This window comes from Callorhinchus milii, unplaced genomic scaffold (assembly GCF_018977255.1).
Source record: "Callorhinchus milii isolate IMCB2004 unplaced genomic scaffold, IMCB_Cmil_1.0 Scaffold13, whole genome shotgun sequence".
In the NCBI taxonomy this organism is placed as follows: Eukaryota; Metazoa; Chordata; class Chondrichthyes; order Chimaeriformes; family Callorhinchidae; genus Callorhinchus; species Callorhinchus milii.
This window is the reverse complement of record NW_024704754.1, coordinates 4,231,280-4,255,841: the sequence shown is the minus strand read 5'-3', so window position 1 is coordinate 4,255,841 and position 24,562 is coordinate 4,231,280. Positions and strand designations below refer to the sequence as shown.

The following is a 24,562-nucleotide window of genomic DNA, read 5'->3' as shown; positions in this document are numbered from 1 at the left end:
GTGTTAATCCTTTTCCAACTTTGGGGAATGTGTTAAGTTGTGGAAAGAGGTCGTCTGGTTCACCGTCTTCTTCCAGAAACCAGAAGAATGCGTCCAAGCTTGCATTGGGTCTGGGCCTCAGTCTCTCACTGATTTATCTGTTAACAGCTTCAGAGCAGCTGAAGTGACAAACAGCACATGCCTGACCTTTTCATTTTCAAAGGACGCTCAGTGCACATGACTCGAAAAGCTGTTCACAGGAGCTGAGCTTCACTCCTGGAGATCAGCTTGTGTGACATTGTCTCTGTTGTGGCATAAAACAATTGTCGCTGATCCCTGCTGAATGATGCCACCAGCGGATGGTGGGTGGGGGGTGGTCAAGGTAGACAAATGCAGCAAATAATCCATACTAGCAACAACTAGCACTGAGATAAAATAACAAATGAATGGTGAATTTGGTTTCCAATGAATTTGGGATGTGGTGATTCCTGTATTTGGTGAATTTGGGATTTTGTTGAGGAAGAAATAATTGTCCAACTCACTGCCCCTCTTTGAGAACCAGATGAACATGTTAAGCTTTCTCAGGTAGTGTGATTCAGTCCGTTAGTAGAAGAGTGTGGTTGGTAAAATAGGTCAGTTCACACTCGGTTTAAATTCATTAATGCACGTAGCTATTTTTAGCCCTCAGTCAAGCTCTGCTTGTGATGACACTGAGTTGGATGGAGCTACTAGTTGTGAGTGTGTGGGTGTGTATGAGAGTGTATTTCGTGGACCAACAGTGTTTGTGTAACACTGTGAACTCTGTGCTTGTGTAACGCTGTAATACTAATCCCAATTAATTAGTGGCCTGTTTTTTATGGCACGAGATGTGCGGTACAGCGCCTTGGGACGTCCTCCCGACGTGAAAGGCGCTCTATAAATGGAATCTTGTTGTTGTTGTTGTTGTTCCCGGGGACAGACGTCACTGTTCTGCGCCGAGTTAGCCGGAATGCTCATCCCCGATTAGGGATAAATCAGCTCCCGTTACATTAGTGTAAATGTCCTGCTTCTGATTGCATTAATATTCAACCTGGATATGAAATCACAATGCTTATCTGATGCTGCTCACACTGCACAGGTGCACTTTATACTACGTGTAACACTATAAATAGACTAGGTTTTGTCTCTGACCCTGATCTCGGACACTAATGTAACTCAACGCGACAGCAGCGATGTGTATCTAACTCAGTGCACGACGTAGATCAGGATGAAAGCACTTCGTGCTCTCTGCCCGAGGAACCGGTGATGTCTTTATGCTGCACCAGTTGTAGGCAGGTAACGCTCACCTTACACTGAGGCGGGAGCCACACTCACTAAAGATGTCACTGTGACCCACTTCTCCCCATCCCTGTCCATGATTAAACCCTGTCCCTTCTCTGACTCATTGCTTTATATTTAAAAGAATCCTTGCACTTGATACGGCGCCTCATCACGTCTTCGAGGCCGTCTCAAAGCGCTTCGCAGGATGCACTGTAAAGTGTAGTGACTGTGTATTTTGTGGACGAAACGCGGCAGCCAATCGTGCACAGCAGCGTCTCCCACATACAGTCGTGGATTGAGTGACAAATTTATTTATTGTTTCTTTGGAGGGATTACTACCCCTGGAAAAGTGATCCGTCAATCAACTAACAACGGGTTCCTACTTACTGCTCGGTAAACAGAGGCATGTGGAGTAAGGAAACTTGCCCAATGTTTCGCCCTGCCCGGGAATTGAACCCAGGTCTCTCGCTTGCGAGGCGAGTGCTCTAACCACTGAGCTACAGGACTCCACATGAAAGCAGCTCATCGGGTGAGGACCATCTGTGTAGCCATGTCTCAGCTGAAAGTCCCTTCATTGTGCCGCACTCCTTCCCTCTACTCCGTCTGTGTAAAGAAAGGCTCTTGTGCTCTTGTTCTCTTCACTATTCAAGCCTAGTGCTAACTATGGGTGAAAAAGAGGTGCAGGATATTGCGGGGAGGCCTGGACTCTAAGACTAGAGAACCTGCGGATATAGGACCCCTATTCTCTGCCTCCCTCAGTAAGCGGGGGAATACTCCACTGAAACGATGTGCACAAACAGGCAATGAGTGAGTGGCTGAGTGAGCGGTTATATTGGGGGCATTGTCGGCCAGGACATATCTTTAGTGTGCAGCGTAGCTCAGTGCCACCCAGTCTGGTGTTGCCACCCACAGCTCAACCTTTGGAGGAATACAGAAAGAGCCCACTTGCCAATGAGGAGTCCAAACCCTGGACGCCTGATGTCACAGAGCATCGCTGGGTGAGGGAGAACAATGCTGGTGACTGGAGGTGACTTTGAAAGAGGAATGAGATCATCTGCTGAAAGCATCCGAGCTCTTAGTTACATCTTTCTTCAATATTTAATAGTAACTTTACCTGCGAGCCTCGGTAATTAATAGGGCCAACCGTGTCCGCACTGCGCAGTATCAAACCTCCAGCACTCTCTGCCCCGCTGGCTGGCCTGCAATGGGTCAGTGCTGGGGAAAAAGGTGACGGCTTAGCAATCAGCAATGCTGGGCGAACCTGCTCCTCACTGACCTGGGAGGGATGGGGTGAATGGACGGAATTCTCCTCCCTCTCCCCCCCCCTCCCCCCAACCCCATCCCTAACCCTATGCTGTGGGGTTGAACCCTCTCATCTTGAACTGCGGGGCTATCTTGGGTTGGTTCAGCATCAAGCCTGTCCAGTAAAACTCGCAGTAAAACTGATTGATATCAATCGTATTACCGCCTAACTCATACATCTGCCCAAGTCCTGTTCAAGAGTTTTCATTCTATGCAATATAGAATATAATATGAATAAAAATAATAATAATACAATAAATCGCATATAAGTCATATCAGTTGGAAATTTACATTTAATACGACTTATGCAAAGTATGAGTTATACGTTGCATAAGTCATAATAAATGTGTGGTCCCAACTGGTACGACTTATGTGAGGTTTACTGAATTATTATTATCATTTTTATTATTATTATTTTAGCCTGAGGGTGAGCTGTGTGCATTGCTGCACTCAAATAACAGAAAGGACTCGTTTCCAAACGAAACCTTTCGCTACTTGTACCTTTCGGCTGCTTGTGTTTATCTGAACAGGGCCAGGCCTGACTGAATTATTCAGGGTAACAGGTGGGGAGCAAGAGAGAGACTGGGCTTTTGTCAGCCTTCCGATCGGGTGAAATTCCAGTGGAATTACACTCAGGTCAGGTTTCACCAGATGGAAACGGTCTTGTTCCCCGCCAGCCCAGAACTCAGGGAAACCGAGTACCTGCTCGTTCAAGAGAACTGGCGAACTGGCCCGCAACAAGGTTTGCACCACTTTAAACAAAGAGCGTCAATCTGGTGCCCTCCCACACCTCCTTCAAGGCCTGGCTCAAGATCTTCCTCTATGACTGTGCCTTTGGCCACCCTCCCAGTTATGAATGTACATTTAATATATTCATAATACCCTCCAACCCGCTTGATCCCAACCCCCAGCTCGGTGCAAACCCTTAACTGTCCAGTACCTTGGGACCTCTTTCCGACGTGAAAGGCCCTGTTTAATGCAATTTATTGTTGGTATTGGTGGTGGTTAGCTAAGTGTTATTATTTGAGGAGTGTAGCATAGTGATCATTCACTTCAGAGGTTATTCAATCTCTGTTGTACTTTTATCAAAGAGAATTGGCAATACGAGTGGCTGAACATAGAGCATGTTAACCTGAAGTTCCTCAGCAAGGCTGAATGTTACTGAGGGAGCTGTCCATGCCCCTTGCTCATGTCTATATGTGACTCTGTGATTCTGGGTTTTATTCTTTCATAAAAGGTTTTGATTGCAGAGAGCCTGGAGGCAGCTACAGTGTGCAGAGCAGAGCACCTGAGATCACATTGTGAGCAGAGAGATTCCAGCTCTTGGTACCATGAAATGCAATGGCGAGGGGCGACCGAGATGCGAGCAGTAAGGGACGTATCAGGAGGATTTTGTTTGCTGTGTGTATTATTGTGTGATAATTGCAAGGACATGGGGAAAGAGCGGGGAAGTGGGACTTATTGGGTAGCTCTTCCAAAGAGCCGGAATATGGGCCGAATGGCCTGCTTCTATGCTGTAATATTCTATGAAATTCAATGCAGTACACACAGCCCTCTGAAGGAGCTTCCACTTACTGCTATCAAAATCAGTACTGCTGGCTGATGTTTCACTCTCCTTTGAGAGATTGAGAGAGGAGCAGGCGGTGTGTGCCGCACTCTGTGAGTGATAGCAAAACTACCAGCAACTTAATCCCTTCCCTGTAACCGTGCCCTGGCTCCCAACACACAGCTCGTCTCCTTCTGCAGGTTAGTGTGTCACTGTCTCCTTCCGGGCTTCCCACAGCAGCACTCCTTATTGATCACTGAACTGGAGATGTACAGGATGTGGAGGAGACAGGCAGCTCACCTCTGGAGGACATGGCCTTGTGTTCTTCTGCTTCGATCACAACCATTGTGTACAGATCAGAGCATCAATCAGAAAACCAAGCCCTAGGGACTTGTTGTTCGCACCAGCCGTTAAGTCAGCAATTTTTAAACAATTTTTTATTAAAATGCACGGTGGTCAATCATCGTGTATGTCTCCTTCTCTTACCACTGACCCGGGGATTGGTGTTCAGGGTTTGCTGGAAAGCGTTAAAGAATTTAAGCTTTAATATGTAAGCGAATGCCATTCATGCCAACTGAAGAGCCGAAGCCAGGAATATTCCTCTCGTGCTGACATTTCCATTTGCCTGGATGACAAATGATTGAAAGCAGACAATCCATTTCAAAGTTCAATGTGAGGGCCTCCTAGACTCGAAAATGGTCAGGCTTGGAATCAAAAGCAATCTTTCCACTGAATCATAATAAATGGTAATATTTCTTGCATTTGATATAGCGCCTTATCACATCATTGAAGTGTCTTACTGCTAGGTAAACAGATGTGTGGAGTAAGGAAACTTGCCTAAGATTTCGCCCCACCCGGGAATTGGACCCGGGTCCTCTCGCTTGCAAGGCGAGTGCGCTAACCACTACGCTACAGGACTCCAAATCCCTCCATTTTGGATCAAGTAAAATTCTTTCATCATCTCCACCACTGGACTATGGAACGGAGCTGACATTCCACAGTGTCGAGCATTAAAGATCTCTGGCTTAGCCTTTCCTGTGTGCCAGCACCTGCAGTACATGTGAACAATTAACTTTGCTGGGAAATCTATCAGGCTATTAACTTTCTGCCTTTTAATCAGCAAAGGCCTGACGCTGGTTAATCACATTTACACAGGAAGGAGGGAGCAGTTTAGCTCGGTTTGTCAGTTAATGAGTAAATGAGTGCCCTTAGCAGTGAAGCAGGAGAACTTAGTGCTTAGACCAAGAGTGGGTAGATAGGATGGACTGTGCATGTCAGGGTGGCAAATGTCAATCGCTGGTCATTTTAATAGACACCAGAATAACATAATTTAGAGTACAAGAGTAGGGAAGTCTTGTTGCAGTTGTATAGGGCCCTGGTGAGACCGCATCTAGAATATTGTGTGCAGTTTTGGTCTCCTTATTTAAGAAAGGACATACTCGCCTTAGAGGGGGTGCAGCGTAGATTTACTAGGTTGGTTCCTGAGATGAGGGGGTTGACCTATGAGGATAGGTTGAGTAAACTAGGCCTATATTATCTAGAATATAGAAGAATTAGAGGTGATTCTTAAGGGTATTGACAGGGTAGATGCCGTGAGACTGTTTCCCCTGGTTGGAGAATCTAAAGCTAGGGGTCACAGTCTCAAGATTAAGGGTCAGCCTTTTCGAACTGAGTTGAGGAAACATTTCTTCAATCAGAGGGTAGTGAATTTATGGAATTCTCTACCCCAGAAGGCTGTAGATGCTCAGTCCTTGAATATATTCAAGACTGAGGTTGATAGATTTCTAAAGGATAGAGGGATTAAGGTTAGAAGATCAGCCATGATCTTATTAAATGGCGGGGCAGGCTTGAGGGGCCGAATGGCCTACTCCTGCTCCTACTACTTGTGGTCTTATCATCCCTTTCTCCTAGACCATCTTGTTTTCTTTCCTCCCCTTCCTCATCCCTTTCCCTTCTTCGCCCTCGCCACCCCCTGTAGCTGGAATGATGGTGTTAACCACATTGTGCTGTGCCTTGGGCTCCCTGAAAGTATCAGGGCACTGCTAGAGATGTGGCTTCTCTCTCTTCCCACCCTACCAACACAGGGCAAGGCACACCCCACTTCCCCTTCCCACCATGTTTGCTGTGCGCAATTGGCTGCCGCGTTCGCCCACAAATATACAGTCAATTCACTTTACAGTGTGTTCTGTGAAGCGCTTTGGGACGTCCTCCCGACGTGAAAAGCGCTATATCAAATGCAAGGATTATTATTATTATGTTGTTATATTTTGTGCAGAGTATTTCCTTTTACCAGCAAGTACCACATCACAAGCCAGATAACACAAGAACAACAACTTGCATTTATGTAGCACCCTTCACACTGATAGCTTCTCGGAGCTCTAAAATTTTATATATTGCTTCTACTATAGATGATCTGAGTGGAGGATATGAAACCAGCCCTATCATTTGGTCCCTTTATTTGGGTAGAAACATGTTCCTCACACACATGCACGTTCTCATTACTTTTATTAGCAATACATTTGACTGTTTGTAATTCAGATAACGTATTGCTGTAAATCAGACTTTGTTTGGAACTGAATTAATCAGGCTTTTTCAAAAAAAAATCCGGCTTAAAACTTGTGAAATTTAGTCGCATTAATTCCCTGATGAAGTTTAATGGGTTTCTGTAGTGTTTCAGCCAACGTGACTGCTTCAAGTAGGTGAAAGAACAGGGTCAGTCAAATACAATGCTCTCTTTAGCAGATAAACTGCATTTAAATCAAGTGCCTAGTGGATGGTTAGCAGCACACACACACACACACACACAGATAGTGATGTCTGCATTGCACTTGACTATGTGTAAACTGTGTATTGTACTTTCATCCTATGTAAGAGCACAGTTCGTGGTGCCTAGTCAGACAGTTAAAAAAAAGTTTTGTTTTGCTCAGAATGAGATTGTAACCGTTTAGCAATTAAGTCGTTCGCTTCTCTGTACACTTCCTTTTATGGAGATTTAGAAATTGCCATTAAAATTCTTGAGGAACAGTAAAGTTCAATATCCATAGGTCAGGTCTAGACAGGAGCAAGAAGACTTGCTATGAGCTGGAGACCACATGACGAGCTGTTAACTTTTCATCCGGTGAACTGAATGAGACCGAATTAATAATTTAACATTTCCTCTGTGAGATGGTCTCTCCTGCTGGGCTAATTTTGCCTGGGATTGCTCTCTCAGGGATTCTGTTACTCCGAGCTAATTATACCCAACACTGGGGCCTGGGATCTAGAATGAAGGGATTGTGGAGGAGTTTTTTTTATTCATTGGCTGCCCCCCCACTCTGCTAATGTCCGTCTACACCTCACTCCTTGCTGTGTAGCCCCAGCTCAGGTGCCAAGCCATTATTATTCAGCCCCTTGGATGTCCTCTCAACGAGAAAGGCTACTGTATATACATGTAAGTTTGTATTGTATGGGGGGAAAAGGCAGTTCAGTGGAACTGAAAGGATTGGCTCTTACAAACAATAGCGAAATTAGACACGATGGGCCGTATCCTGTGCTGTAACGGTTGATAGTTTGAATGTTCCTGATCTGAAGTGTACCAAGTACATTTGTGCTCTCTGCCTCAACTCTCCTTTCCTTTTGTTATTCAGATTTCTGAACGGGCTTTGACAGTTGTAAGTGTAAGGCCCCACTTTGGCGTGTTTTGCGTATTATTGTAGTATTATCATTGTAGTAATTATACTATTGATAATTTGTAACTTTAAGAGAGTACTGTCACCTCCCCACACACTGCTCGTGGCTGGTTGACAGATAATCTCTTCTCTCTCTACGGTGCACACACGTGCTGGTGATGCGTAAGGATGTGTTTTGTGTGGTTTTAAAATCCCAAGAGCCAAGTCGCTGCTGAAAGATGTTTATCAAAACACCTTTTTATGACCTTGATCGTCACTTTCCACAATCTCCTTTCAGTGTGAGCACAACTGTTAACAACCGTTAACAACAACAACTTGCATTTATTTTATAGAACCCTTAACACGTGCCGGCTTTTTGGAGAGCTTAACGGTGCAGCGTGTGTCAATCGCTATAAACTTTGCTGGCTGATTTACCTTCCATTTTGCAATGACTATTGCACATTGATCGCATCTGGGATGAAAGTGACAACACAGGAAACATCTAAGTGGAACATGAAAACTTTTTGCTGTAACTTAGATGAGGCAAAGCCACCCCTAGTGCACCAGTACAATAATAATACGTTACTACGGTGCCTGGCGTGTTGAAATTCACACACTGTTTTGTTCAGGATTGCAACAACAACAACTTACATTTATACAGTGGCCTTCATCTCGAATAAGGTCTCAAGCGCTTCACTGTGGTGCAGTTGGACACCAAGGCGGGGACAAGAGGCATGTGGTGACTGCATGCATAGTTGAAGAGGTAGAGTTTAAGGTGGGATTTAAAGACAGATAGAGGAGGAGCTTGAAGCATGGAGGGGTGTGGTGACCGAGGGTTTTACGTGAAGGATGGAGAGCAGTGGACTTGCTCCTGGCTCCTCGTTATCCAGCCCAATACTCTGGAAATCTTAAAACTCTTTGTGAAAACTAATAATATGTGAGACTGGGACTGGGCAATGCTGGTGGGTAATGTGTGGTTAATTAGACAGGGATTACAGTAGACAGTCTCGCACCAGAACAACGCAATGTGTACTCGATCCCACATCCCCCTGTGGCGGTTCCTTCATCAAGTCCTTAGCAGCTACTGTGACTATCCGTATTTTGTTGCTAAATGCTCTCAGGCCAAAACTGCCTTCATACTGAACTTAATTACTGCACTTAATATCATTTGTAGCATGAAATTGATTGTGACAGATTCAGTGATCAAAGCAGGCAAAAGCAAAACAAATTCCCAAGCTGCGTTCAGGAACCCGCTGGGAGCAAAAAAAACAGCGTTTGAGAGGTGTGAACACATTTGGATAGTCTCTTCAATAATGACATTTGGAGAGCAATGAATGAGAGCCAAAAGGTAAGATGGAAGCAACTTTCATTGAACGTAGCTGGATACGTGCTTCTAACTGATTCACAATGAGGATTTATTTCAGTCATCAATTTGTTCTTAAACCTGTTCCAGGTACAGTTTCAGCCACTTGGGAATGAGACATAGTTAAAAAGTACAACAACTTTCCTTTATATAGCGCCCGTCACACAAGGTAGCGACCCAGAGCGCTTAATAAAAAGTGGTGAGAAGTGGTTGAGAGCAAACCCATGAGGCCCAGAATTTCACTTAGTCTTAGCCTGTAAGTCCATTTTGGCCTTAAGCTGTTAAAATGCCGCAGGATTGTGGAAAATTCTTAATTTAGTTCCTTTTCTTTTGTAGTTGTTTAAAAAGTTGCTAACCTTTACCAGCTTCCAAAGAGGACTTCCAACGGTTTGAGGCGTTTTGTGTTTCCCTCTTGTTATGTTCAGAGGTGAGATGACGGCCTGAAATCTCGATCAGATCACCGTGAGCGGCACTGTTACTAGTAAACTCGCTTTACAAGTTACAACAGATCATTTGAGTAAGGCAGCTGTGTCTGTGTTAGTGTGAGGACATCGCAGCTGGCAGACAGCATAGCCAGGCGTTTACAACAGCCAGTTGTGAATGTGTGGAGTCCAACATTCAGCTGTCCTTAAACAGCTGTCAATGTACCATTCACTGCTGGATTCATAGCTTCAGTCAAGAAACAATCCAACCACTCACCGCAGAATGCAAGATTGAATTTTGCCATGTGCTTTGCTGTTTCCAGTCAATCCCAACGACCACAAATTAACAACAAATTACATTTGTATAGCGCCTTCCATGTCGGGAGGACGTCCCAAGACGCTGGAAGATGTCCATCCCAAGGCAACCACATGTGATGACTAACCAGAGCCTGTGTGACATTCAGAGAGTCTCACAATGAATGGTGTGCTGGCTTTGTTGTGATGAGAGAGCTAGTGAAGAACACAGGTACGGACGGCTCAGACTCCGGGAAAGCGGAGCCCCAAAATGGGAATGGACAACGCGCGGTCACTGTCAGGTGATTGACAAAGTCCTACCAGAGATCAAGCCAAGAGTTGGGTGTGGACGGTTCTTTGTTAGAATTAGGAGAGCGCGTGTAAGTGAATACCTGCAGAGAGCTGCTGATGGGAAAGGACAGAGCTTGGGGAGGGATGTAAGACTGCAAGGACAGCAACACTACAGAGAAGGGGGAAAGAGACGGAGTGAAAGAGAGAGAGAAGAAAAGAGAAAGAGAGAGAGAAAGAGGAATGGCAATAAATAAAGTAGTTATTTCCTAGTGTCTGTAGTCACTGAGGGTATGATTAAAAGTAAACATTGCCACAGTATATGGATGAGATTTAATTGCAGTCAAACGTATCCCTGGGATGTTTTAGAAGTAAGAGGGCATTATCTCCTATATATCACATGTTGTTCTGGTTAATCCCAAAACCCTTCCAAGTTTTCTAATATTTACTTGAGCTCAACTGTCTGCAAAATAGCCTAATTGGGCTGATCATTCATTCTCAGCCTCGTTTATCACGTGTGGGAGTTTATATTAATAAATGTATAAATAGGCTGCACTTGTAGCCTTTTAAGAATTCCGTGCCACAAGTCGGTTTCTATGGAATGTGTTCAAACATGTAAACGTTGCCAATGGCAATAAACTCGGTATTAAATCGTAACCTACTCTGATTCCCGATTTCATTTGCCATCACGCCTCACTGGGGTGTGTTACAGATCCTGCCAGTCATTGCTTCCTTTCCCCATGGGGATAATGAGGATGTTTTAACCCCTGACGGAGAGGAGACTGACTGAACTGAGCCCTCACTTTGGTACTGTGTTGCTCAGTGCAATAATGGGTGCTCAGTTACTATCAGCAATGTGTTACAATGCCTCTGGACCCAGAGATGGGAAGACTTATCTTCTGATCATTTCAGTTTCTGGATTTGAGTCGAGGGCAAGCCGTCCTCACTGGGTGGGATCTCGTGAAGCCACTTCACAACATGTCAGGGAATTACCCCTGGTTCTTTGACTCAGACCAGATTAGCAGGTCATCACTGTTGCTGTTTTTAAAAGAAAGATGTCTGAAAAGTGTTAATCTAATGTTGTGACGGTCATAAAGGGGTGAGGTTTATAATCCAGTGCTGGCTATCCCTGCAGGATTTTGACAAGTGCTTGTTTTGTAACTCGGGGATGAGTCGGTATATTGTATGTGACTGCGGAAGCCAGCAGATCGCAGAGACACTCGCTTACAGCACTCACTTACAGATGGTTTAGAAGAGTGTCAGCCTGTGTGTGTGTGTATGTCTGTTTATGTACGTGTGTCTTATGTCAGTGTGTATGCGGCTGCAGAATAGCCTCAACACAGCCACTTCTCTTCCAGTTGTGATCACTTGTTTGCTTTATTAGGGCACAGGCACCTCAGTCAATGGCAGCTTGTGTAGAAACATGACTTTCTCTGTCCAACCCTCACTTTGCCTTTGAACGTTAGTCTAGCACCATCTGTTGCCAGATAAGAGCACTTGGCTTTATTTCCCGGCTTCACTGAAATCCCGCTGATTATCTGTGTGGAGTGATCGAATGCTGATGTAGGTTTTTACGCATTACGAAGTAATGCACCCCTTCAAGAAACAAAAGGTTTAACATCTCTGATCACAGATTCAGTTTGTTAAATTCTTGTTGGGAGGTGAATAAATCCCTGATATTCAGTACTAACCCCACTTTCACAACAAAGTGAAAGAAACGGGGCAAAAAAAGTAGTTAACAGGTAAGGGGCACTTTTCAAAATAGGCGCCTCTAATTCTTTCCCTGTGAACTGGTCCGGATCTGTGTGCCTCAGACCTTGTCACGTGATTTTTTTGTGTGAGAAACTACTTGATTCTTCGAAGCAGAAAAACAGAGGATTACTTCCCTATTAGCACTTACAATGTTCACTTGACAGGTTTGTTATAGTCGTAGCTTTGAGTCCTAGGGCGAGCCTTTCAGGCCTGCCAACTGCACTTGTGACTTCTTGGCTCTCGCCCCAGAACAGCGTAAAGTGTTATTACTCTATATCCTGAGCAGGTTTGGAGCTGCGAGTCTTGAGATGAGCCCAAGTGTTTAACGGGAGAAAATGGGCAAAACATTCTTTGTCTGAGAATCTGATAGCACTCGTAGATATAAGTCGTACTAATTACATTGCGCCCTTCACCAGGGGCAGTATCTTGACATTGAACAAAACGTGGACACGTCAAACACTCTGCCCCACAGCTCTAAACGCTCAAAGCTGCGATTGGAAGATTGGGGCGTGTTTCCCAATTGGGTGAGAGGCGTTTGCCGGTTGCTGGGCCTCTCCTCAGTGATCGTCTTGGCGAAGGGCAGATGGAGAGTATTGCTGGGCGTTGCAGATGGTAGCTGTGAGCGTACGTGCTGACTAGTCAGGCCTCCGCTGAGAGATACCTGAGCTTCACCAGCCTGGCCATCTGCTCAGGTTCCAGCTCGTGATAAGGCCTTGGATCAAATGCATGGATTATTACTATTATTAAAACATTTCAGATAAGTGTTCTGAAGAACGCACAAACTGTATTTGACGTTTGAGTGGTGAGGTGATCATATGAGTGCAAAGTCGGGGGGTGAAGAGAGCTTGCTGCTTTGCATTGGAGAAACCTTTAGAGATTCAAGTGCATTTACTTGAAACTTGCCGTAAAGCTGCAGTGTGACTTCACCAGAGTTGGCGGTTGGTGAGTGGGGGGAGAAGGCTCTCTCGGATTGATTGTTCTTCCACACTATAAACATCTGACTTCCAGCAGCCGTTTCAAATTGATTAGCTCAGAGAGAACCCTAGACACGGCCTTCGAGGCGCTGATTGTAAGAGCTGATGTCGACAAGCAAAAGTAATTTGAATCGATCACAGGGGATTATTTATGTACTGTTTTTAGGGAAAGGCGAGCGAGTTAGCACGCAATCCGCAGGGCGAGTGGGACTAGAATCTGCTCTGTGTGTGCTGGCCAGAGAATGGCTGACTGACAGTCACACTGTGAGGCTCTGTTTACTCTTCTCTTTATACACCTTATAATTCCGCTCTCAATACCAATTCAGTGTGACTGAATGGTCACTTAACACGACAGTGATGATTCAAACCTCATTTCCGACATTTAGTTTTGGATCCTGTAATAAACTAAACACCTTATCCATTTCCACCATCACAGTATTTATGAGAGAGAGAGACACACACACACACACACATACACACATTGCACTAATGTCTATCCAACGCCACTAATGCCATTGGCTGTTTCTGGTTTCCCTACTCTTCGACCGCACCTTCGGTCACTCATCAACCCCCACCCTCCCTACCCTCCACCCCTCCTGATCCCTGCCCCCAGCTCGGGGACAAATCCTTGACTGTCCAGCGCCTTGGGACATCCGCCCAACGTGAAAAGCGCCATGTAAGCGGACGGACTGTGGGATGGAGTTCCAGAGGATGGGGGCAGAGAGACTGAAGGCCTACCGTCCCATTATAAAGACTATAACATTTGTTGACCACAATCAGTGAGTGACCCTTGATGGCCAGGGTGTGACACCACCTATTACCCACGAATGGATAAATTGAAATACGTTTTCGATCGAGAGAAGACAATAGGCACATCTCGTTTAACGCTTCACCTTGTCGCTGATACTCCCAAGTTATGAGCTTATTAATCTTTTTGCGGTTTGACAGAAAAATAGCTTGGAATAAATATTGTCAGCCCAGGTGAAGCATGCGATACCTCGCGTTGACCTTGAGTGTTGGATTGTACAGTTTTGATGCCCTTTTGATACAATATAAATGGCAGGATTCAATTCAGTAACACATGGCATTAATATCAAGGCAGCCCCGTCACCACAGGATTTGTATGTGGTTTTAAATTGACGGAAATCGGAAAAGTAAAACTCACATATTGAAATAGATTTTACGGAACAGTGCGTGCCAGAAATAGTCGCTATCCTTTGCTTATTTCAAAAGCATACTAGGATATCACACTGTGCCCACATTGCCCATCACCTAAGTTGGAATCTGCACTCGTGTGCGTTAGATGGGACAGTCCTCACAGCCATGGTTGTACATCTCAAAACTTACCTCTTAATAATCATCCTTGCATTTGATATAGCACTTTTCACGCCTTCTAGACGTCTCAAAGCGCTTCACAGAATATGCTGTAAAGTGAATTGACCGTATACTTGTGGGCGAACCGCGGCAGCCAATTGCGCACAGCAGCGTCCCACAAACATTGAAAAAATCCGTGGATTGAAAATGACCAATTTATTATTGTTTTTGTTTTTTGGAGAGATTATTATTAGGCGTGTGGAGTAAGGAAACTTGCCCAAGGTTTCGCCCTTGTGGTCATCTCCCCCGGCCCCCCAGCTTGGTGCCCATCCAATAACTAGGATGTCAGGGGATTTGATTTCAAGCCAATGATGAATTGGTGCTTGATGATTGATCGGTGCTTGTGCTGTTTCGCACATTCCAACTATTCCCGTTTTTACATGGACATGAAGTTGAGAGACGGTTTGCTTGTTTTCTCTCGGGTTCCGCTGTTCTTTGTTGCTGCGGTGACTGTGTAGTGACGCTGTCCACTTTCCTCCCGTTGCAGTCCGGCTGTGGCGCGAGCGCTGAGGACCGCCTGTACTCCGACTTCCCGGAGATCGACCTCTCGCAGCTCGATGTGAACGACCTGGACACGGGCAGCTGCCTGGGGGAGCTGCAGTGGGACAGCGAGCAATCAGACATCAGCTCCAGTCACTACAGCACTGACGGCTCTGAGCTCTTCCAGGTGTGTGTGTGTGTGTGTGTCGTTCACCTCTCATGTTTCATTCTGACACGGAGCAAAGGGTGGGGGGAATGGGATGGGTTGGGTGGGGTTGGCAGACGTTGCTTCTGTCAGTCAGCAAGCGAAAGGTTACTCGGATAACTTATTAAGGAGTCTCCTTAACCAACATCAAATATCAAACACAAGAGTGGAGGAGCTCCCGCTTTCCCCCCCCACCACCCCCGTCCCCCGAGCCGCCCCATATTTGGAGAAATAAAGAGTTAAAAATAACAATACAGTGAAGGTTGGTGCAGCGCCTTTTATGTTCACAGGATTGACTGTTAAGTGTAGTGACCGTTTGTCAGCTTGTCTGAGTAACCCACACTTACACCTATTGTAGATCATAGAAGAGGAGAATGAGGCATTACTGGCGGCTCTGACAGCCACTCTGGGGGACATCGCTGTGGACGATGTGAGCCTGTCTGCTTTCGGGGTCGAGGCTGAACAACTGGGCGCTGTGTCCTCACCGGCACCTCCTGTCTCCCAGCCTGACGAGGCTTCTCTGGTAAGGAATCTTCCTGCTGTTTATAGGGAGTGGGACCAACCTCTGGGCAACCCTGCACATGAACACAAGGCACTAGTCTCCGTTTATTTCGGATGCAAAAATACTAAAGGAACCAGTCTTGTCGTTGAAGACAGACATTTTCTCAAAGGCTGCGTTTAAATGCGTGTCACGTTGTGGGCAGTGTTTGTCTGTCTGGGATTAGAGTAAACTTTCTGAGGAGGAGACATTGAACTGCGAGTGAGGAGGGAGCTGTGGTTATTTTTCTGGCTTTCTCCCCGTTTAGTTGAGGAAACTCCTCCTCGCTCCGCAAAGCGCCCAGTTGACGTACGAGCGGCAGAAAGGGAGCCGGGTGTCTCGGCACGGAGCCGGTAATCGCAAGCCGCAATCTCGCCGGCCCTTCCTCAAGGTACAATACAAAATTACATTTGTATAGCGCCTTTCACGTCGGGAGGACATCCCGAGGCGCTGGAATTTACTGCATCACCCTGGAGCGCCGATGTGGAGCGCAGACGTAGAAAGTGGTTGAACCTGACTTTGTCTTTCAGTAAAGAGTGAATGGGTGCTGGTGCTCCTAGATTCTACCCTGCAATGTGGAGGGCACTAGAGAAGTCAAGCTGCTGTTGTCCTGTTTGGGTTGAATATCAGGATTAAGGGGCATTTTGTTTTGCAAATGAATCCTTCGACAGCACAAGAGGAACTGCTGGAGATTGAACACTGCAACAGCTTAAAGTGGGGCTGGCAAGTGGTTCCTCAGAGGCTCCCCCAGTGGCTCAGTGAGGAACTGGTGCGGTTCCCCCGAGCCGTACAGAGCAGCGAGACAGATCCCAGGCTCAATCCCCAGTCTGTGCTGTTGGCAAAGAGTAATCCGCCCAGTGATTGGGGATATAACAACTGACTTCAGTGTTTCCTGGTTCAGGACTGATAAAAATTGAGCGGGTATGGTGGGGGGTGCGGAGGTGGGGGAGGGGTCTTCATTGCATGAGCACGGAGCAGAGGCATGCGACGGAGTCACTGGTTTCACACAAACAAAGTTGAGGGAAGCTAGAGTTTGACCCGATGGCAGGCAGGGAAACCCTTGGTTGTACCTTGCCTTGTAATGGATGTTTGTTTTGTTTGTGAACATGAAGGAGGAAGAGGGCGGCGGCAAGGCCAACAGCACTTGCCAGCATCGACCCTTCACAGAGCTCCACAAGTACCTGACTTCAGCTACCTGCCCTCCTCAGTTAAAAGCAGCCGGTTCCCATCTCAGTAATACAGACCCAAGCAATCCAGGGTGGACTACCCAGCATCATCAGTCACACCACCAGCAAGGTGAGGCTCAGCACCACGGTGATGATTGTCTTAGTAGTGATGATGCTAATGAGGAATCGAATTGCTTCAGTGACAGGATTGGGAATGGGAATGGGGGCGGGAATGGCAAACAAGGACAGGGTGTTCCGCCTTGTTTCGCTCCCATACAGTCGGAAGATGTAGGGGTGTCAGCTGAGAGCCATTGGACTGAAAGCTGCCAGTTTAGCACAGGAGCGGAGTTACACTCAGTAGTTGAGCTCATTAGTTACATGCACACCTACTGCCTTCCGGTGAGGAAATGGCCTACCACCCCGCCTTGGTGCAGCGGGAAGAGAGACAAGTCCGACTGCTCTGTGCTTCCCAACCCCGGCGGAGAGAGAGCGTCTCGATCCAACGCCTCCGTGTTAAACGCCGTTCCGTGTCAGGCCATCAGCTCTCCAGCCCCAGAGAGGAACGTAAGAAAGTTTCCCCAAATGTCGATGCTGAGGGAGCTGCTGGAGAACAATATCGCTCTGGATGTTAGTAAGCCTTATCGACTGCACAATCCTCTCTACCCCGCACTTGTTTACACTGATTCACCCGCTAACAGACAGCCGGAGCCCGGCCAGGCTGTGCTGGAAAAGGCCAGAAGGGGCTCTGGGAAGAGAAAGACTGAAGCAGGAGACGCGGTGAAGAAGCCAGAGGCTGCCTGTCTGGCCGTGAGACGCTCGTTGAGACTGAACCCTCAGCTCAGCGACGTCCTGAGCTGTAGTGTAGAGGGAGCGTCAGCCAGGAGCTTAGCCAGGGGAGACTCGGGGAAAGCTACAAAGGAGGCCAGGCCGTTGAGGGTTGAGGGCAGGCTTGAGCAGGAGGAGCAGGTAGCGGAAGTTGAGGTAGATTGTTCCGGAAGGCGACTCTGTGACAGTGGTACCCACATGGTGTCAGATGACCGGCTGCCATCCCCTAACCCAATGCAATGGCCCGAGGAGGACGGCAATGAAGAGAGTTCCTCACCTCCTGACCTTCCTGCGAATACCTTGATCCCATGTTTTCATATAGTTGAGGACCCTCGAGCCTGCACTGCACAGGACCTCCCATTAAATGCAAACAAGATGCAAGAAGCCAAGACTAGCAGAAAGCTAGGTAATCTCCTTTACCCTCTCTCTGCTTCAATTCATTCATTGTTGTTGATCGCCCGGCCCTGTCCGTCCTGCTATCTCTTCTCAGAGGGTAGCTCCCGTTACTCCAGCGGCTTGTGTTCACGTTCATTACTTCAAGAAGTTATTAATCTGCTGCCTCATTCTCTAGCTCAATACTCTATACTGCTTTCTGTGTCCGGATCTGTCTCTGCTGCTCGCTCGCTCCTCACAATGAGGCGAGAATGGGATTGCCTCGGTTTATTCCCCCATCTGCTTCCCGTTGCTGAAGAGCAGGGAAATCCACCCGTTTATGGAATATCCATTATCCCGTTCAAACACTTCAGAGTTTTTGTTTAATTGAAAAAAAAAACGAATTGTTGCCATGCTCTGTGTCTTAATGTGCGCAAATTGGCTGCTGCGTTTGCCTACAAATACACAGTCACTGCCTTACACCAAATCCTGGGAAGCTCTTTGAGACGTTGGCTGCTCGTGGAAGGATATTGGTTGCTGCTTTTTACTCATTGCTCTCTGGGTGTCAGTGTCTGTCTTGTCTTGCCCTGTCCTCTCTGATTCCTCCAGCTCTGTGTCTTTGTTGTTGTGTTACTCGGTGAAACTGATTTAAAATGTCATTTGCCCTTAATGTCCCATTGCACCATGAGTAAGGACCATTAAAAGTCTGTTTTTTTTAAATATACAGATTTTTATCAATAGATAAGTAAATACCCTTTGCTGGGGGTGAAAACCAATCAGTAAACGGATTTCACCCAAATTTCATTACATTTTTTGGGAGGGGGGAAGAAATTGCTTGTGTTGGTGTCAGGATGAGACGGCTCAATCTCGGGATTATTCCCGGCTTCACCGGGGCCTGTGGGAATGCTCGTCTCCCGCGTTAGATGCGCCGTTAGCAGACATGCCAAACTAGATTGTGATTTTCAACCAATTCACCCGCTACTTAAGGTTACATTATTCCTTCCAGTTAGAACCCCCCCTGCCTCCCCCCAGGTGTATGTTGTGATTTTAAGCACAGACTTTAATGATTCTCAATCATGATTGAAACCCATCGTCGGTACCGAAATATCACCAAGAAGCGTCCGGAGCTTGTATCGCTATCGATTACCGAGTAGCCGAGTGCCATCACTAACAGTTTGTGGTTATTTAAATTTACAGCGAAACCTACATCCCTGTTACTGAGCCCGGAGTCTGAGAGGTACGTTATCCCAGCTCTTCTCATTGTTACTGTACTAATTCAGCAATGTCAGTCTCTCGCGTGATGTTTTTGATTGGCATTTGGGCACAGTTGGCTCTCACTGACAGGTTCTTTCCTATCTTCAGCGACTCCAAGGATTCTCCTCTGGAGAATAAGGCCTTCGAGCAAACACTGAGTGTGGAGCTGTGCGGAACAGCTGGTAAGGATAAATCCAGGAGCACTTGCAACTCCTCCCTGGAGCGGGGCGAGGGAGCAGGAGGCAGGGCAAGCGAGAGGAGCTGGGAGGCGGGGCAAGCGAGGGGGCCGGGCGTGGGAGCAGGAGGTGGGGTGAGGCCAGAAGCCAAGAGGCGAGGAGTAGCGTGTAGGAGGAAGGGAAGAGCAAGGGAGATGCGGAGTCCTGCAGAGTGTCATTGCAGAGCTTTGCTGCCATCTATTCAGTGCCTACGTTGTTCTTTCAGTGCTCTGCGATGCTATCCTGCGTGAAAGGCACTATATTTCGCCCACAAAATAAAGAGTCAATTCACTTTATAGTATATTCTGCCAAGCGCTTTGAGACGTCTCGAAGACATGATAAGGCGCTACAACCAAATGCAAGGATTATTATTATATAAGTGCAAGTTGCTGCTGTTTGCTGGAAAAGCAGGTGTAGATATGAGAGCGGTTTGCTGTTTTGCACTGGCTGCTGTGCTCTCACGGAGCCTGTTACGTGCTGGTTGGTGCTGTGAGCAGCCGTTGGCACAGGCTGTGTTATTAGTTATCAGTACACGCGCAGGCAGGAGCTGGCTTTGTACAAGTGCGTGGGCGCTGGGACACATTGCCTCAAGGCTGTAACTTATTCTATTTGATGACGCTTTGTGCTGTCAGATAAATATTAATAAGCGAACGTAAATGGATTTTAAAACCTGCTTTCACATCAGCGAGGCTCAGTTGCTCCAGCCATTTCCAATCCCCCTCGAAAAAATTGGATTTTTTTTCTGCAAAAAAAAGGCACAAAAAATGCTTTGCACATTAAATTAAAGTTCCTGTTACATTTTTATTAGAGGTTCTGTGCTGCTCCACACCTTCCCGAGGGAAAGCGGGGATGGGGGGCGGGCTCCAGTCTTGTCTTCCATTACTCCCCTTCCCCACCGCCCCCTTACCTTCCTCCCCTCTTGACTCCAACCTCCAGCTCGGGTGCAAACCCTTCACTGTCCAGCACCTTGGGACGTGCTTCTGACGTGAAAGGCGCTATATAAATGTAAGATGTTGTTGTTGTAACTCCGATCCCTGCTGTATTACACACCTACATGAATCCGTTATATTTGTACGATGTAGAGGGTGTTGGGAGGGAGAAGGAGAGAGAGAACGTTTGACTATTTTTTAATAATGTTGAAAATTATTTTGTCTGGAAACCTCCCCCCCCGCCCCCACCCCCACCCCCGCCCCGTGCCTGTGACTGTCCTCTGACCCTGGCTCTGTGTCTTTTGTATCACAAGGTCTCACACCCCCCACCACTCCTCCCCACAAGACCGCCAGAGACGATCCCTTCAAGTCAGCGCTGAAGATCGCCCCGGGCGGCGGGCACGAGGTGAACCGATCCTTGTCGCCAAAGCGTCTGGTGAAGAAGCAGCTGGAGGACACTGAGCTCTATGCTTACCTGAGCAAAGCCGCGGTGGTGCCCGCCCAGGGCGACGGCAGGAAGGGGAAACGGGCGTACTCCAGGTGCTTTGGCGACCACGACTACTGCCAACTGTACAGCTCTGAGCCTGAGCCCGACAGGAAGGTCCTGAGACTCTGGGAGCTGCCCAGACACAGCGGTCAGCACAGCCTCAAGGCCAAATGTGATCCCTATGGCGAAAAGAGGCAGAAACTCTCTCCTGCTCACGGTCACGGACCTAACACTGAGCAACTGGAGCAGAACAAAACCCTTTTGGGCCAGAGCAGCAATAAAAAGACAATGAAAGACCAAGAGATTCGGGCCAAGTTGTACCAACACTTTGGTTACCCAGAACAGGCCCTCCCCGAGGAAGAGAAGCAGCATATGCTCGAGGACAATGAGCGAGACTCTGACTCGCATTACCGTTGCTCAGATCAGAGGCAGGGGGAGAGGGTGAAGAAGCCTGGTGCTATCCCTGAGTCTCAGCCTCCTCCACCCTCCGGCTCCTCACATCCCGACCCCCAGCCGCAGCTCAGGACCACGCTTCCTGCTGACGGCATCCTGTCAGGCAGGTCAGCACCCAGCCCTCAGCGTAGCCACAGCAGTGGATCACCACAGTCCAGATCCCCAGAACGGCCAGAATCTGTCAGGTAGGAACTGGAGCCCAGACTGTGACCTGGAGCTTTCTGCGGAGTCTGCTCTTGGGGAAGGCAAACATTATTATTATTATTCCGTGGCCCGTATGCGAGGTTCCTCCTCCTGACGTGAAAGGCATTCACAGTCCATCACCATTCACAAGCCTCACTAACCATTAGTCTCAGTAACTCGGTAACCTTTGCCCCCAGTAACTCGGTCGCCATTTTTCGTGGTAATTATTGTCCAGACCATCCGGGAGAACCGCTTGTTAATTGGAAGTTGTAACTATTTTTTTGCGTGTGAAAATCCCATAGAGACGACGATGGTGACAGATATTTATTGGAAGGACAGAATTTGGAGGAAGGTGAATTCTTTGAGAAAACAAACCAAAGGGACAAGCGGAATCTAGCCATAGTGAGTACAACCGGAATGGTGACCTGTCTCTCTGCCTTTAACAGCAACACACACAGCTCAGCACCACATGCTGTGCTTTGGAATCCGTCTCCCATTTCGCTGGTTCGATTCCAATAAAACACTAATCAGTAGCGACCGGCATGGGTGGGGGGTAGCGAGAGAAGGGAGTGTGCATTCCATTCACACACAGGGAAATTTCCATGGGTATGTGGCATCCATGTGGAAACTCTTAAGCATGGGATGGGTTTCTGCGTGTCAGACACCCAACACCCCCCTTGCCATTAGCTCTGATAATCTGTGGAATAGAGGGCCAACTTGAGCGTGTAAAACTTGTGTATATTGAAGTTGAAATCTCAGCCAGATTCGAACGTGTATTTCAGCCACTTTCAGTCACTACGTCCCGAAACTCTGGAAACTCTCCCTCAATCCCTCCGTCTTGCCCCCCTCTCTCCCCTTTTTCAAATCCCGTCTGAAAACCTTCCTCTTCGACGTGCTTACGGCCACCTCCCCTGTCCTCCCCGGCTCGGAGTCAGGCTCTACTACACTGTTAAGCGCTCTGAGATGCTGCCCTGAGTGGAGAGTGCTATATAGGTGCAAGTTGTTGTTGTTGTATTGGGATCACAAGGTTTCAATGTGTTTCATTGGGATATTTTCTGACGTGTCTCTATGTAACCCTCAGCCTCCAACACCTTACTAGTAACCAAGATCCCCAGCTCCACCGACAAGCTTCAGGATTGATCTATATATAAGTGCAAGTTGTTGTTGTTTGTTGTTGTTGGAGCCCATGCAGTAATTAACAGTAACAGTAATTATTCGCGACATTGATTTACATCTCGGGCACCTTTTTATTTAGTTGATGAAGTACTTAGTCATAAATTTATGGAACAGGTTCCCTCGGGTGGAAGCAGAAAGTGTCGATTCTTTCAAAAAGCAAATTAGATAGATTTCTTTTAGGGAATAATATTGTGGGATATACAGTATATAGTTTGGGACACGACATATGCAAGTGCCTACCAGGATGGTGGAAGGCGAACTGGATGGACCTTGCTCTTCTTTTGTCTAGCAAATTCTTCTGTTAGCAAACGCAGGCAGTTCAGCTATTGTTACTCTTTGTGTTGCTCGTTTGTGTCTCTGTTTGACAAAGCATTATTTGACTTGTTTCCCTGTGTTTGCCACAGAGCAGGTATTTTAGTGCTGGACTTCAGACAGTAAGACGAGATGCCAGATATCTCCTTTTACTGTCAGCATTACAGTGCGTTTTTGCTCTCACGTGTCGCAATAGATACGGGATACAGAATTCCACAGAACTCAACCCTGGCCGAGCAGCGGTGATTTAATCACGATAATTCTCTTCTCTGATCTTGTGTGTGTCCGTGTGTGTGAGAGAGAGAGCCACTGTCACTGTCCCAGCCACTGTCACTGTGTACAACACTACTCTCCTGCCCATGCCCGTCTCTCTGTCCTCCACAGCCCCCGACAAGGAAAAAATATACAATGTACCTCCCCACACTCCCTGTGTAAAAGTCATAAAACAAAAGCAGGGACTGATTTACAGACCGAGATCTAATCTTACTACAAATTCAAGTGACGGTTGTAAACTGAGACTTTGGTGTATGTCGGTCAGATATAAATATTATATGGCGTTATTCCGATAACTGCTTTCAGATCTTTTTAGGAACCTTTTATCACACGGAGTCGCAGCTGAATTGTGCATTTTTACAGTCGAACACAGGCCCAGCGTCCCTCTCAGTGGATCTGACTGAATAAAAAGTCATTGTAATTCCACCGGCTTGTGTTTGAGAGGGAAACACAGTGTGTGATTTGGCTGCTTCTCAGCGGAATCAATCCACAACACAAACCTGCTTCAGTTACTGTTCTTACCCACTGGGGGGGTGTGAGTCAGAGTCATTAGAGCCAGGGAAATATTTACTGAGCCAAGGTGTTGGGGGTGGGGAGCGGAGGGGAGTTGGAGCGAGGGTTGTGCAGGCAGAGTTTTTATTTAGAATAATACAATGCCAAGAAGCAAGAGATTGAGGCATCGTCCGGCACCTCACAGCACGTTGGCAGGCAACTCACACCCGTCTGCTCTCTGCTTTGCTGCCAGTCACTGCCCTTCAGACAACTATCCTCTCCTCTCCACCCCCTCAACTCCCCCCACTTGCTCTCTGTAAAGAGCTTTGACATGTCCTCCCTACGCTGTTTCCAAGTGCAAATTGTTCTAATGTGTTTGTTCAGGATGAACACCGTATAGTCTACGTGGGGAAGCTAACGTGTGGGATGACCCGCTCAGAGGTGATGCGGCGCTTTGAAGCCTTTGGGGAAATTGAGGAATGCAAAGTTCTTGCCTGTGAGAAAGGGTAAGGTTATATAGACGTTGCTGCACCTTTTATACAACTTGTGTTGTGGCGAGTCGTGCAAAGTGTACGTGAAGGGTGAAAGATAAGGGTATCAGAGATGTAAAGGGTAAGGATACATAGAGCTGGGCTATTTACACACTGTGTGACGAGACGGGCTATGTGTATGTGAAGGCGAGTCTGTGCCCCATATGGAAGCCACGTTAACGTTTCTGTGTGTTGGACGCAGTGACCAGTATGGATTGGTCACCTATCGTTACAGTCACGATGCCTCCTTGGCCCTGGAGAATGGGCACGATTTGCAGAAGCAGAACGATCCTGCCCTACAGCTATACTATGGAGCTCTCAGGCGCTTCTGCAAAGCCAGTTACACTAACCTGGGTAAGCGAGTGTCCATTTGCTCTCCTGATTTTATTTGGGGGAGGGGTGGAGGAGGAACAGGGAAGGGATGCTTTTCTG

The 24,562-nt window shown here is 47.1% G+C and overlaps 1 protein-coding gene across 1 annotated transcript in view; it reads left to right on the top strand.

The window, feature by feature from the left end:
- Window positions 1–24,562, top strand: part of ppargc1b (peroxisome proliferator-activated receptor gamma, coactivator 1 beta) — a 70,695-nt gene that overhangs the window by 44,129 nt on the left and 2,004 nt on the right. Inside the window, exons 7-16 of the mRNA XM_042340054.1 lie at window positions 14,728–14,907; window positions 15,284–15,448; window positions 15,732–15,854; window positions 16,576–17,860; window positions 19,024–19,063; window positions 19,189–19,262; window positions 20,539–21,349; window positions 21,650–21,749; window positions 23,985–24,106; window positions 24,333–24,484. Coding sequence (XP_042195988.1) covers window positions 14,728–14,907; window positions 15,284–15,448; window positions 15,732–15,854; window positions 16,576–17,860; window positions 19,024–19,063; window positions 19,189–19,262; window positions 20,539–21,349; window positions 21,650–21,749; window positions 23,985–24,106; window positions 24,333–24,484 — 3,052 coding nt within the window. The remainder of the gene's footprint in view (window positions 1–14,727; window positions 14,908–15,283; window positions 15,449–15,731; window positions 15,855–16,575; window positions 17,861–19,023; window positions 19,064–19,188; window positions 19,263–20,538; window positions 21,350–21,649; window positions 21,750–23,984; window positions 24,107–24,332; window positions 24,485–24,562) is intronic.